This window comes from Syzygium oleosum, unplaced genomic scaffold (genome assembly GCF_021117445.2).
Source record: "Syzygium oleosum isolate NSW1041296 unplaced genomic scaffold, Sole_v2.1 Sole_v2.14, whole genome shotgun sequence".
In the NCBI taxonomy this organism is placed as follows: Eukaryota; Viridiplantae; Streptophyta; class Magnoliopsida; order Myrtales; family Myrtaceae; genus Syzygium; species Syzygium oleosum.
Window position 1 is genome coordinate 9,254,985 of NW_026607498.1, and position 13,917 is coordinate 9,268,901.

General features: G+C 42.1%; 2 protein-coding genes across 4 annotated transcripts; both read left to right on the forward strand.

Moving 5' to 3' along the window:
* The first annotated feature begins 59 nt into the window (after nt 1-59).
* On the forward strand, nt 60-2,927 carry LOC115692299 (serine/arginine-rich splicing factor SR45a-like). Its single transcript, XM_030619104.2, has 6 exons — nt 60-82; nt 177-332; nt 468-579; nt 1,614-1,763; nt 2,249-2,312; nt 2,541-2,927. The coding sequence occupies exons 1-6, from the start codon at nt 60-62 to the stop codon at nt 2,729-2,731; spliced, it is 696 nt and encodes a 231-aa protein (XP_030474964.1). The 3' UTR covers nt 2,732-2,927.
* Nucleotides 2,928-6,298: 3,371 nt separating this feature from the next.
* On the forward strand, nt 6,299-9,721 carry LOC115692272 (uncharacterized). 3 transcript variants are annotated; one of them, XM_030619073.2, is made up of 7 exons: nt 6,299-6,604; nt 7,186-7,596; nt 8,469-8,610; nt 8,695-8,831; nt 9,040-9,120; nt 9,204-9,272; nt 9,415-9,721. In XM_030619073.2, the coding sequence occupies exons 2-7, from the start codon at nt 7,402-7,404 to the stop codon at nt 9,523-9,525; spliced, it is 735 nt and encodes a 244-aa protein (XP_030474933.1). In that variant the 5' UTR covers nt 6,299-6,604; nt 7,186-7,401; the 3' UTR covers nt 9,526-9,721. The 3 variants fall into 3 exon arrangements, with proteins under 3 accessions (XP_030474933.1, XP_030474934.1, XP_056173901.1); XM_030619074.2 differs by having other exon boundaries at nt 6,299-6,496; XM_056317926.1 differs by having other exon boundaries at nt 6,305-6,496; nt 9,058-9,120.
* Nucleotides 9,722-13,917: the final 4,196 nt, after the last annotated feature.

Sequence of the window (13,917 nt, forward strand, 5' to 3'; positions counted from 1 at the left end):
CAGTTGATAATGTTGGTGTTTAATGGATTCTGACATCGAATTTTTCTTGTTACTTGTAGATGCCATACAAACGGAGACAAAAGTAAGTTCTCCTGTCGATTCTTTGAATCCCAGATTTGTTTGCATAACCTATGCCTTGGTAAGCCTACTTTTCCATGTGCCGCTTCATGTCGCAGGTCTCCTTCTCCTCGCGACTCCGCCTCACCCGTCAGAGGCCGTCGGTCCAAATCAAGATCGCTGTCAAGATCTAGGGATTCAGCTTCACCCGTTAGAGGCCGTCGGTCTAGGTCAAGGTCAAGGTCGTTGTCAAGATCAAGGAGAAGCCGCTCGAGGTATGTTTTCGTTTCTATAGATAAGTATGGATTCCCTTGTATTTGTTGTGTGACAAATTCTTGCCATTGGGGTTTTTTAGATGATCAATTTGTTAGTTGTGTCTCGAATTGAACAATGGAGGTCTATTGTTCCAGGAGCCAAGAGTATGAAGGTGATGGCAATCCAGGGAATAACTTGTATGTGACGGGTTTATCAACCAGGGTTACTACAAGTGATCTCGAAAAATATTTTAGTAAAGAAGGCAAGGTATGTGATTTTGAAAGCTGCCATTTCCTCATAGTAATCACTCATTCGAATGATGCCGATGGAAGCTGATGGGTCTTGATGTTTTATGAGTAGGAACCAACGGCATCCAACTGCCTAATGTTCAGGGATTCTGCATGTATATAGCTTCTGTAATGTCGGCCTACAACTTTCACAAAATAAAAAATTCATCACGAAAGTTAATTATGTCCTACTTTTCATATTTTAAAGGAGAACATTTTGACCTTTTTCTGGTTTATTTTCATTCAATAGCATGAGTGGAAAGCTGAGGCAACAGTTTTTAGTCGTGCCTCTTTCACACAGTACCTTGTAATGCCAAATTCTTCTCCGGCCAAAAAAGTTGCAAATTTATTCTGGTCAAAAGCCAAAAATCTAGAGAAGAAAGTGGGGGACTAAAAGGCCCTCTCCTTAGGCTATAAGATTTTGCTGACAGCGATTTTGGGGGCAGTATGATCTGATAATGGAGAGATGTAACAGTGCAATGCGTGGATCATACTAGTACTACCTTTAAGGTGCAGTAGCAAGTCTGTATGGTGAAATTTGTGAGACTAAATTTATTAAATTAGCTGTTATTGACGTAGGCTCAGGAAAATGGCAAGTTGTAAAAGGCTTGTGAAAGTGTAGCGTCATCTATGTTTGATTGCCATTGGATAAACACATGGCTAGAGGCTCGGCACAGTCGGTGGAACAACTGCTGTTTCCTCTATTTCTTATTTGCTGTGTCATTTGCTCCTACTTGTTGTAAGCCTTGTTGGAATGTCTGCCTTCAATGAAAGAGAAAGCTCATATGCGGCAGTCAGTAATGACTGCAGTGTACTCAATATAAACCTTGGATGGTAGACATTGAGAAAGTTGTTTGTAGTAGACATAGAGAAAGTTGTTTGTAGTCAATCAGTCATCCCTTTACTAAAAGTGCTGGAATCTTATATTTTCTTCAGTCAAAGAGGTAAAAACAAGAAATAAATGGATAAATTGTGGAAGTAATTCCAGAAATACTTTAATGAGCTATGTTTTAGGTTTTGGAGTGCCAGTTGGTTACTGACCCTCGCACCAAAGACTCTCGTGGATTTGGTTTTGTCACCATGGAAACCAACAAGGATGCAGAGCGCTGTATAAAGTATCTAAACCAGTCTGTTTTTGAAGGCCGACTGATCACTGTGGAGAAGGTATGTGTTTTCATTTCATAATTAGTTAACTATAGTGAGCTGTTATGTCTTGTTAACTTTTTAGAGGTTTTTTTCGTTATTGTTGCCTGATGAATTTTAGCAGCAGGTCTGGTCTGTGTGCTCCATCGAATTCACGATCTAAGATCTAATCCGTTGAACCTATTCATTCACCGCATGAGTTCTTCAGCGACATTCCCGAACTCGTCAGTCAATTCGACTATTTTGCCGATGCCGAGGGGTGTATGCCCTTTTTACGATATGAGTAAAAGTATCTGCCGTTGGCCTCTCTTTCTTCTCAATTTAAGTTATTTAAGATAGCATAGAAGCTTTTAGAATGACTCTCCTTCCAACGGAGTTGATCCTTTCCTGCTTGTTTCTTTGTGATTTTTTTTTTGTTTATGTATTGAATACTGAAGGGCATAAGACAGGATACTAAGTTGTTTGTTTAACTCAATCAATCTGAAAATATAATCTATTTTCTACAGGCAAAAAGGAAGCGTGGGAGGACACCAACTCCTGGAAGGTATCTTGGATTGAAAGAAAAACGAGGTATGCACTTGATTTGCTCTCGTAGTGATTGAATGTGGGCAATATCCTTGTCAACTTATCATTATCTTATATAATAGTATTAGGTTTTAATTGATTCAGTTGAATGCCGTTCTTTTAATATTTGTTTTGATAAAGTTTCAACATCAAGGCCCAGGTATAGTGTATGCATCCTCCTAACTTTCACAATGTTATTTGAACATGTCATATTCATTGGAGTTGAAAATGCAGGCCGTGGTGGTAGAAGATCCCGCAGCTATTCTCCACGCCGACGGCGCGACGATGATTACTATCCAAGGGACCGGCGAGGAAGATCCCGCTCTCCTTATGGTAGGAGAGAGAGGGACAAGGAACATCCGGACTCGTCCAAGAGACGCAGGGAGCGCTCCTTATCAAGAGACAGTGGCGGATATTCTAGATAAGTGTGGTATTGTCTGATTGAAGTCCCTTCTACCCGGGACGCGGAAAAATAGGTTGACATGTGAAGTATGGAATCTCTAAACCTTTTGCATATCAGTTGCTGTTTCTCAGTAGTCTTTGTATCTTGATGCAGTCTGCGACTCTTCTTAGTCAGGATGTTCATGGTAGAATTCAATTCACTCGTTTCTCATCGATCAATTCACCGTGGAGGGTCATTTTCCTTGAGTACTTTAGAATGTTGGGCTGCGATTTGCTAGAAAATTCTCAGGCATGTTATTGCTGCAATTAGTATCTGAAACTGAAAGTTTGCTCCTCCTGTTTGAATTCTTTTGTTGAAAGGGACTTGCACTCGGAATATATACCTGTTCCAAACCCCAATACTCCGATGCCCATCTTCACCATTCTTTGCACTCGGAATATATACCTGTTCCAAACCCCAAATACTCCAATGCCCATCTTCACCATTCTTTGTAACTTTTTATCTACCATTCCTCCTCCACATTAGTAGCCAAGTTCTCGACCGGAAAGCCTGCGAGCTCTCGGGAGGTTTCTCAGGGCGAAACGGGGTCTGCGCGTTCGGGAACGCCCAATGGGGCGAACTTGGTCCTCGGTGAAAAAACAGAACCACGACGGGATATCGATTCTTCCATTTCGAGCTCGAGCGTCGCGCCGATATTATGTTCTGGCGAGGTGGCCGACCGCACAAATCTCTATACCACCAGAGCTCGTCACCTACACAACCATAAGAATCGAACCCCCCGTTCTCTTTGAACTTACAGGACGAGGGGTGTCCATCAGCCATTGTTGCAAGACTGATGATGGTTCCATCTTGCCATGCACGGCACCGTGACGTTGGAGCTGAGCTCCACTGAGGGTGTACTGCGGGCAAGAAGCACCGGACTTCAAATCCACTTTCCAATCGAGTTCTTGTTTTATTGCTGCTGTACTGTGGCTGTGTGGTGCGGCTTCAACACCTGCTGCTGCTGCTGCTTCTGCTGCTGCCTGGGATAAGATCCGAGAAAAAGCAACCCCCTGACACAAATCACTAGAAATTAGGAAATCCTTTTTTTTTATCATTTTTCAATCTCCTATGGTCTTGCGGTTTTGTCTGATTGATTAGAATATATCTCGTGCGGTATTTCCATGAATTAATCAATGTTTAAAATTTCCTCCTAATTATCGTTTTAGGGTGAAAGCCATCGAAAACCTCAAATTATGTTCACTGCTACGCATTTACCCCTAAACATAACTTGTGCTCGTATGACATAATTGCCCCGAATTTATATCCATGCGATACATTTATTGTGTAACATGAAAAACTCCAGACTTATATCTATGTAATACATTTATCCCCAACTTTTTCTGTGACATCAAAATTGCCCTACTTTCCGTCAAGATTTCTTTTTCGTTTTTACTTTTCTCCTTTCCTCCTTCGTCTTCACCGCCGCACTTGCCGCCGCCGCTACCCTTACCATAGCCATTGCCATCGTCCTCGCCATCACCAAACCAAGGAAGAAAACGAAGGAGGAAGTTAAAAAAAATGAGAAAAAGAAAACGAGAAAAAAAAACATACGATTGATGCATCATTGCCATTTGCTTTCCATCCCCCATGTAGGCGGCCACATAAGATTTTTAGCGACGTTCATTCATGGAGGCTAAAAATTATAACACGGTTACAAGTGCAAAATAAATATATCAAACGAGTATAAGATTGGGGTTTTTGACATCACAAAAAAAAAATTGAGATAAATGTACCACACGGATATAAGTTTTGGGTTTATGGTGTCACGAAAAAAAATTTAGGATAAACACGTCAAATAAAATAATTTGGAATTTTTTGACAAAAAAAATGATTTGGAATTTTTTTGTGACTTTTTCTTATAATTTTTATATTTTTATGCTTGTGGTTCTCGAAGAGGAAAGTTTCCTCGTGTTCCTTTGGTTCCGACACGCGCCCCCAGGAGACGATGATAAAAACTAGCTGTAGAAAAACGAGCGGGTCCCACGCGTACGGCCCCGAAGACAGGTCTTTTGCCCGAAAGAGATTATGTTCCCAACAGATTATAAAGGAGCAAAACGAATAAAAAATCGATTTTTTTAATAAATACCACAAAAAATTTCAAATTACGTGATATAAATACCATCGAAATATTTTTTTTTGTGTCATAAAAAATCTCGAATTATACCGGTGCGACAAGTATAGCCTGGATGGAACTGAACGTCACACATAAAATGGGATATTTGCGTCACGGTGGACATAATTCGAGATTTTTTTTGGGTGATATTTGCCCTTTTCTTTCCCTGTTCTATTGCCGACTAGATTTATACGACGAGCCCGATATTTGAACATTCTTTAATCGGTTTGTTCCTCCGTTGAATGTGTGTGATAAGATGGAAATATCCCGCATCTTTTAATAGGCGGCCGGTCATCTCTCGCAAGTTAGGAAAAGCCGGCTTGAGATCGGAGCGGATGCAGTAATATGCACTTTCAACTCTTCGCAAAGGAGGGCTTACAGTCGTGCCAAAACGCGATAACAGAGAACACCAAGGTCGGAACGGATGGTCGAAATCTCGTCAAGCGTCGGCACGACACACTTCTCTCTGGCTAAATCCACTTTTAGTCTCGAGCATTCTCGACGGAATGTAGGGACGTGGACATAGAAATTCAAGCGATGCCCGTGAAGCGAAGCCAAGAAAATGTAGTTTTGATTCGTTAAGCTCGAGCAATGGTGGGAAATAAGACGTGACAAAGTTGCATTCCGACCTCCGCTCCCCTCGTGTTGTTTTTTCACGTTGCCATCTTTGTAAGGAACTCGCGTTATCATCCTCTAACCGAAAATAAAGGAACCGTCCACCGACGTCTCCGTCGAAAATTCAATTTTTTATTTATCGTAGTGCCCATACAAGTTACGTACGATTATTGGCCTAATTTCCTTAAAAAGCACTAACTTTTATCTCGGGTCCCGATTCTGATCGAAACTTTTCTTCTGTCTCTTAAAAAAGCAACGACTTTATGTCGGGCCTCAATATTGACCAGAGCATTTTATCTATCTCACAAAAAAAACACCGACGTTAGGTTGGATTCCAAAATTTTTTTTCTGTGATAAGAAAGAACACAAACTTTTAGTCAATACCCAAATAGGGGCAAGTCTTTGTCTGATAATGCCGTTAAAGATTCGACACGTGTAATCGGCGAAAACACGATGGAAGCTTGACGGGAGCCAGATTTGGGAACCAACCGAAGGTTAGGGCTGTTTCACGAGACAAGAGAGAGTTTCGGCCAAAAATGGGACACGGGCTAAAATTGATTTCTTTTAGGAGACAAAAAAATGTTTGGACCAGAATCGGGACGAGGCCCTCTCACGAGACAAAAATATTCAAGCCGGGATTTGAATTCGAGTTAAAATTGAATGCTCACGTAGCATTTTCGTGAGAAGGCGACCGGCTACCGGCAAATGCCCGGTCGGATGCAATGCCCGACCGTACGCCACGGTGTCAGGTCCGTTTCTTATCAGCAGTTGGTAATGCATTTAAGAACAGACACACTCACGCGCACACACTCTCTCTCTCTCTCTGTCTCTCTCTCTCGCTTTGCTTGGTCGCGTTATCTTGGATCATTTCAAGCGTATCGTCATCAAAATCGCAGTTTCGCTCTCGAGAACTGTGCACTTTCTGAACTCTCGTCCGGAAAAAATCACACCCATCTTCGCATTTCTTCTCGCTTTCGTCCGGGTCGAGCTCGGTCTCGCGATCTTTCGTGCGTGCAGGTACGCGGTCAGTGATCAAGGTCGGTTCTTTTGGGTTTTCTTGCTACGCATTTCGGTCCCGAGTCGCGAATTGTGTTGGACTCGTCGCTAGGAGCGGAATGCGTCCAGGTGGGTATTGAGTGCTTGCGTCGTTGCGTTTCGTCAACCTGTTCTTATCTGGGTTTGGGTTTTGGAGTGGAATTAATTTAGTGCAGGGTGGCTTCGTGTGGTGTGTCCTCTTGGTTTTTTCTTGGGAAAAGTTTCGATTTTTTTTGGATGTTTTGGGTCGGAGTCCTCTGAGCTGAACTTTCCGGGTAGAGCCTGAAGCACTCTCAGGTTGATGTTGGGGGTGATCGAGGTGATTTTTACTTGAACAGAGTAGCTCTAGTTCCGAATTTGGTGTTACCGCGACTTGTATGGAGGTTTTATGTAACGAGTTATCAGCACTATATTGATGTAGATCACAACGTTTGGTTCTTCAAAACCTTTTTTTTTTTTTTAAATGAACGGAATTTGTCTGTGATTCAGTCGTTTTCGAACTCTCTTGGTCGGTCCTTAAAAGATTAGTGTCAGATTGGTTTGTCTGGTCGAGGTCTCTCTCTCTCTCTCTCTCTCTCTCTCTCTCTCGTGATTCAACATTTCAGTAGTCGTTACTTGCTTTAATCTGTTCACAGAAGAACTTGTTGTCAATTCTTTGTTCCACTTCGCAGGAAAGCTTACTTGAGTGAAGCTTCTTTTGAGATATCTGAGGAAGGGGGAGTCTGGAATGCCATGAGCTTCTACCGAAAGCCATCCCCATCTTGAGCTGAAGTCAATGGATCACTATATTCTAAACTGAAAATCCCATCTTTGTGTATGTTTCACACCATTTGGGTTTGGCGTAGGTCTTTTATCCGTTGATTGAGGGGAGGATTGAGTTGGAGACAATGCTGGAGGAACCTGAGCTGTGTGCTTCTAGAATTTTATCGCCATTTCGCGAGGAAAGTGGTGATGAGGAGCTGTCCGTTCTTCCTAGGCATACCAAGGTCATTGTGACTGGTAACAACCGAACAAAGTCTGTCCTGGTGGGTCTCCAAGGCGTTGTGAAGAAGGCCGTGGGCCTCGGTGGTTGGCACTGGCTGGTATTCCTTCATTATCTTTTTCTTGGTACATGTTGACTTGAGTAATGGTTCATTACGTAGTAGCACAAGTGGAGCAATATTAATTTCTCACTTTTAGGTCAGCTGCTTTTTATTTGCTAAATCCAACCATGTGTGAATTTCCATCAATAGAATTTTATATCATTAGTGATCACATTTCTACTTTGGTAGGCTACCATAATCCAAATACCGACTAGCGAATTGCGTCATTCTTGAATGTTTACTTTCATTTTAGGAATTCATCTGATGTGGTTTATCAATATTGAATTAGTTGCTTATAAATCATAAAGAGTACTGAAGTTTAAACGTATCGGTGGATTGGTGGTTCTCATTAAGGAAAACTTCAGCAAGAAGTGATTAGATGCGATTCGTGTTTGATTGAAGATATGCTCTATCAGTGTGATGGGTAATGCATGTCAAAAGTTGTGCTGAGCCCCCAACATTAAGGTCTTATGTTGGCACATAATTGTAACCCAAGTTTGTTTCCTTTATTCAGCTAGATGATAACACTTGCATGTGAAGAACTTAGGTAGTTGACATCTCTTTTGTCTGGCACGTGACATAAATTTTTAGAGTGCTTGCTTTTAAGTGACTAATTTCCATATGAAAAAATTGCTTTGCATGTCAATATTGGGTTTTATCGATTGCATAACTGTTAGACTCGGATCTGATGGACAAAGTTTCTGCCGTCTTCCCGTCTACTTAAGATGGGTATCCTCATAAATTACCATACTGGTTTTCTGGTCATCTTTTCAATGGAAATGTTTTAAATGAACATATATTACTGCTTTGCATTTTTAGCGAATCAAGTTTTGAGGATAAGCTTTAAAACTATGGGGGCTTTCTCTTGCAAGGTTCTGAAAAACGGAGTTGAAGTCAAGCTGCAAAGGAATGCATTGAGCGTCCTGGAACATCCTACCGGGAACGAAGATGATGGTGATCATATCATGGACTCTAGCACTGACTCTGACATTATCGAAAAGGAGCATATTATCTGTCAGTCGAACTTAGGCCCTATCTTCTTGTACTTTATTGGAATTCTGTGTTCTATCTTTTGAAGTGGTTATTTTCCTTGAGCAGCTACTAAAACTAACTCCCACAAACCGGGAAAGCCAAAAGTGCGGCATGTAAAGCCATTGGTCGCCCCTGTTGCAAGGAAGTCTGTCGTCCACGGCAGTTACCGAGACGTCCGATCGATCATTCAGACACCTCAACTGGTATGAGCAGTGTACGATTATCTTGTTTATTACTTCTCTTGTGGAGTTTGCTCTGCTCGTAGGGCTAACATAAACAAAGTTGAATAGAGGAATGAATCCCAATGATTCCTTTTAAATATTGAAATTTCTGCTTGCATGTTGGTCAAGTCTTTTTTCCAGCAAAGATCTGGTGCTTTCTTGGTATTCATTGAGTTGACATAATTTGTAGCTGTTTTGTGGTTTGCAGAAGATAGATTTGGCAAAACTGAGCACATATGCACTGTGGAGATACTGCAGGCACTACAAGCTTGTAGGTTTTTCAAACATGGTGATGTTGATTTACATTCTAAAAGATTTGTCCTGAGCTGTATTTTCTTGAAACGTGATTTGTAGATAAGCGCATCAATCAACCCACAGAGGAATGAAATGCTCAACGTCGCAGTGCACCATTTCGTATCACAGGTCTCTCTCTGTCTCTCTCTCTCTAGCACATGTGCGCGCATGCACTTATACACTCGAACACTCTGCGTGCGCACAAACTTATGCGCTGCATTTAAGATAAAACTGATGCATCTCCCTTTTTTGCTTATTTCTTATACATCAGAGAGTAAACGAGGAAGAAGTGATTACAGACTTCATGCGCCTGGCCAAGCGACGGAAGGAGCAGGAACAATTGCTGCAGCGCACGCTACCTCTTAAAGTGTCCTGGAATTAACCCTCACAAAATATGACCACCTAGTGTGGTCAACCAATTCTTGTTCGTCCTTTGGATGCTAACCCTCTGATGTTAGTTGCTCTCTCTTAGCCCCAGGTAACGTCTGGGACGACAATTCCTAGTTATGTAGTAAAAGCTCATTCAACTCCATTGGATTAAAGAGCACAAGACGTGGGTGCTAATTATATTCTTACCAGTGTGGATGACTTGTCTTGACCCGGTTGAGACGAAGACTTAAAAAGAAAAGAAAAGGAAAAGAAAAGAAAAGAAAGACGAGACTTTTCTTTATCTTTTATATTGAAACCCGAAAGACATTAGGACTATGCACATTTGATTTGCTTTCTGTTGCTCAAGATATGGTTGATTGTTGGTCTGGTGACCATCCAAGAAAGAGGGCATCTTCGAAACTTCCTAAAATGGATGGAAATTTGTCTGCCCAGAGATTTGAATTCGTTTGTTCTTTGGACCACAGGCGGGATGACTTGTCTTGGCTTTTATTGCTCATTTTTTTTCTGTTTTGGCGAAGTACTGCGGAAGTGGGGACCTGGGTTGGTCAGATTTTTTCAAAAGACTGATGATGATTACGTGACAATAATTCCCTGGTGATTGGACATATGATTTTGGTCGGCTCCATCTACTTCGAGTCCGTGTTTGGACTTGGAAGAGCCAAAATCAAAGGAACGTGTGCCGATCCCTAGTGATCTGCCCTTTGGAGTGACATAGTAGAGGTCGTCATTGGGCGGGTCCGGACTGAATCGGCGTTGAAGGTAAGGGCTACTATATTGCCCAAGCCCGTCCAACACATGTACATTACATAGAAGCGTTTGGATCGAGCCAGTCTTAGGCCAAAGTAAGGCGAGCCGGGCTTGTCCAGATCTTTGCTCGTTTATCTTTCTAGCCTCTCGAGCCTGTGCAGGATGAAGGGGCTGCCCACCCGTTCATCACCTTTGTTGAAGGAATCACATCCATTACGTTTGGATATGCATAAGCAAAGTCGCACAAAACCCGACTGCGTAGTTTCGAGTATTGAAGTTTACCTACTTAAAGGTAGAGAGACATCTCTCGTTTTATGAAGTCATAAGACTGAGTTTGGTCACGGAGAGAACAATGTACAAGAACCATGCAATGGGTTCGAGAAATATGGGAAATCTGAGTTCGATTCTACCAAGTTAAAGTAATTCATTTTGAATCTCTCGAGTGCAAGACAGAGCCCGGATGTCATCTTAATTCTCGACTTTGACAGGTTGCGTCATGTCGCTGCTATCAATGTTGTCGATAAATGTGGATCACCTAGAGTACCTCTCCGCCCGAGCAAACATCATATCCTCAGACCTCATCACTGCACTGTTGCGTAACCACTTTTCAATAATGTCGACTCTGGGAGCAACTGTTGTTTCGTGCCTGTTGTTTCGTGCGCACGCACGCACGTATGTGGAACAAATCGGATGTATGACCGTGCTGTCAATTGCATGTGAAGCCGCAACTAGGACGTAACAATGTCGCTTCGTTGCAACTTATATCTTAGCAAAACCGTACAATGCAATCGGCAATTTTGCAACCCAAAGTTCGAACTGTGACACCTAAAAAATAGGGAGTAATTGTCGATGCCACTCCTCCACTACTTTAGTGCGTACAACCACCCCTCTACTTCTTTGGGAACGTGTGAAGGAGAGAGAGACAGAGAGGGAACAGTTAAGAGTTAATGTGCTTTGGGTTATTCCTCTGTTTTTTCTCTACGTTCTGGGTGAAATAGAACTTGGGGGTTTGGGTTATCTCTTGTAAGGGAATCTTGGGTGTGCGATATCTCGTGATTGTGAGAGTTGTACCGAGAAAAGATTCACGGTTGAGAGTGCGACCCATTGTTTGGTGTTTGTCGGGTTGAGGGGTGTGCGTTGTAATTTCTCCTGTTATACAAGTGAGTTCCGTGTGCTTGCCCCGTGGATGTAGACAAACTTATCTGTCGAACCACGTAAATTTGTGATCTCCTCTTTATTTTGCTGCACTTGTTTTGCTTATCACTTCGTGTAACGTATGTACCGGTTACGTGAGGTGAATTAGCGCAACAATTGGTATCAGAGCCGACGGTTCGAGAAGCCTGTGCTGCACGTGATCGACGTCAACGTACGTGTTTCAGCTTTGTGCGATGGCTGCATCAACTTCTACAAAGTTCGAGGTGCCAAAATTCAACGGATCCAACTATCCATTGTGGAAGTTGAAAATGCAAGCGGTCTTGGTGAAAGATGGTTGTGCAGTTGCTCTTGCCGGTAAAGACGAAAAGCCGACAGAGATGAAAGATGAGGATTTTGCACAGAAAGATCAAATGGCAATGGCGGATCTACTTCTGGCGTTAGATGATTCTGTCCTCTTCAATGTCTTTGAAGAAACCACTGCCAAAGGCTTATGGGAGAAATTGAAGAATCTCTACGAAGGGAAAACAATGTCAAACAAAATTTTTCTTCGTCGGCAATTATACAGTTTAAAGATGAAGGAAGGGTCCTCTTTCCAAGAGCACCTGAACAGGTTCAACACCCTATTGAGCAAATTGATTTCCATCGGCGTCAAAATCGAGGACGACGAGAAGGTAACACTTCTTCTATGTTCGATGCCTGATACATGGGATTCCTTGATCATGAGTCTCAGTACTGGAGCGGATCTTGACATGGATTCAACTATAGCTACGTTGCTGACGGAAGAGTCTCGTAGAAAAACTCTCGAGAGCAGTTCTGGTAATGCTATGATGGCCAGAGGAAGATCCATGGACAAAGGTTTCAGTGGGAGAAAGAAGTCAAGGTCCATGTCAAAGAGGCGAACTTTGGGTCCTTGTTGGAAATGTGGACAAAAGGGTCACATGCGTAAAGATTGTAAATCCAAGGAGAATCAACAAAATCGCAAATCTGATTCCCAAAATGCATCAACATCAACAAATTCCCAAGGAAACATCGTTGAAAATGCAGACTTACCTGAAGATGGCGAGGTGATGACTGCAGTTCCAATAAAGAGCGTGCAACATCAATGGATTTTGGATTCGGGCGCTTCTTTCCATATGACACCACATAGAGACTGGTTCCATACGTATCAGTTATGTGATGGAGGTACGGTATACATGGGCAATGATAACTCATGTCAAATCGTGGGGATTGGAGATGTTCGTGTTACCATGCTTGATGGCATCACGCGTACAATATCTGGTGTACGGCATGTACCGGATATGCGGAAAAGTCTACTGTCGCTGGGAAAGTTTGATGAAAATGGCTATAAAATTATTCTGGAAAAGGGACGAGCTAAGATCATCAAAGGAGCACTTATCGTGGCGAAAGGAGAATTAATAGGCGGTTTATACAGGCTAATTGGAGAGACCATAGTCAGTGAAGCCATAGTTGCAAATGCTGTGACAGAGTCGGCAACTATCTGGCACAGGCGTTTGGGACACATGAGCATGCAAGGACTGAAGGTACTTCTTGATCGCGGTCTTCTTCCTGGTTTAAAGACTATTAATTTAGAATTTTGTGAAGATTGCCAGTTTGGAAAGTTTCATAGAACTCCCTTTCGTCGTTCCACAGCAAGAAGTCAGAATATTTTAGACTTGATACATTCTGACATTTGGGAGTCTCCTGATGAGTCTTTGGGTGGTGCAAAGTACTTTATTTCATTTATCGATGATTTTTCCAGAAAAGTTTGGGTTTACATCCTTAAAAGGAAAAGTGATGCTTTTGCTTCTTTCAAGAAATTTAAAGCGTTGGTAGAAAATCAGAAAGGAACAAAAATAAGGTGTTTCAGAACCGATAATGGAGGAGAATATATGCTGCAAGAGTTCTTAGATTTTTTGCAATGCGAGCATGGCATTCAAAGACATTTCACGGTCCCTTAACTCCACAACAAAATGGAGTGGCCTAAGCGTATGAATCGTACGCTAATGGATCGTACTCGAAGTATGTTGAGTGTCTTTGGTATGAAGCGAGTTTTTGGGTGAAGCCGTATGTACGGCATGTTACATAGTGAATCGTTCCCCAACAACTGCTCTTAATGGACAGATTCCAAAAGAGGTATGGTCTGGAAAAACTGTTGACTATTCTTTCCTCCGTACTTTTGGTTGTGATACTTATATGTGGGTTCCTAAAGAGCAAAGGACAAAGCTTGAAGCAAGGTCCAGAAAGTGTATTTTTCTTGGCTATGCAGAAGGTGTAAAGGGGTACAGATTGTGGGATCCTACTACCCACAAAGTCGTTATTAGCCGAGATGTCGTCTTCAATGAAGATTCGTTGCAAAAAGACAAAGAAACGCCAAATGCTGACTTGTCACAAATATTTGAACTTGAATCATCAAAAGAAGTTCAAAATCAATTTGAAGAACATTTGACCGATACCGATGAAGCTAGTGGAGATGAAGCGATAG

Excerpts from the sequence above, each read along its gene's own strand:
- LOC115692272 (XM_030619073.2), top strand. The coding sequence starts at position 7,402 with ATGCTGGAGGAACCTGAGCTGTGTGCTTCTAGAATTTTATCGCCATTT. Across the intron at positions 7,597-8,468 it reads TCGGTGGTTGGCACTGGCTG|GTTCTGAAAAACGGAGTTGA; the intron begins GTATTCCTTCAT and ends TTCTCTTGCAAG. Across the intron at positions 8,832-9,039 it reads TCATTCAGACACCTCAACTG|CTGTTTTGTGGTTTGCAGAA; the intron begins GTATGAGCAGTG and ends CATAATTTGTAG.
- LOC115692299 (XM_030619104.2), top strand. The coding sequence starts at position 60 with ATGCCATACAAACGGAGACAAAA. Across the intron at positions 580-1,613 it reads ATTTTAGTAAAGAAGGCAAG|GTTTTGGAGTGCCAGTTGGT; the intron begins GTATGTGATTTT and ends GCTATGTTTTAG. Across the intron at positions 2,313-2,540 it reads TGGATTGAAAGAAAAACGAG|GCCGTGGTGGTAGAAGATCC; the intron begins GTATGCACTTGA and ends TTGAAAATGCAG.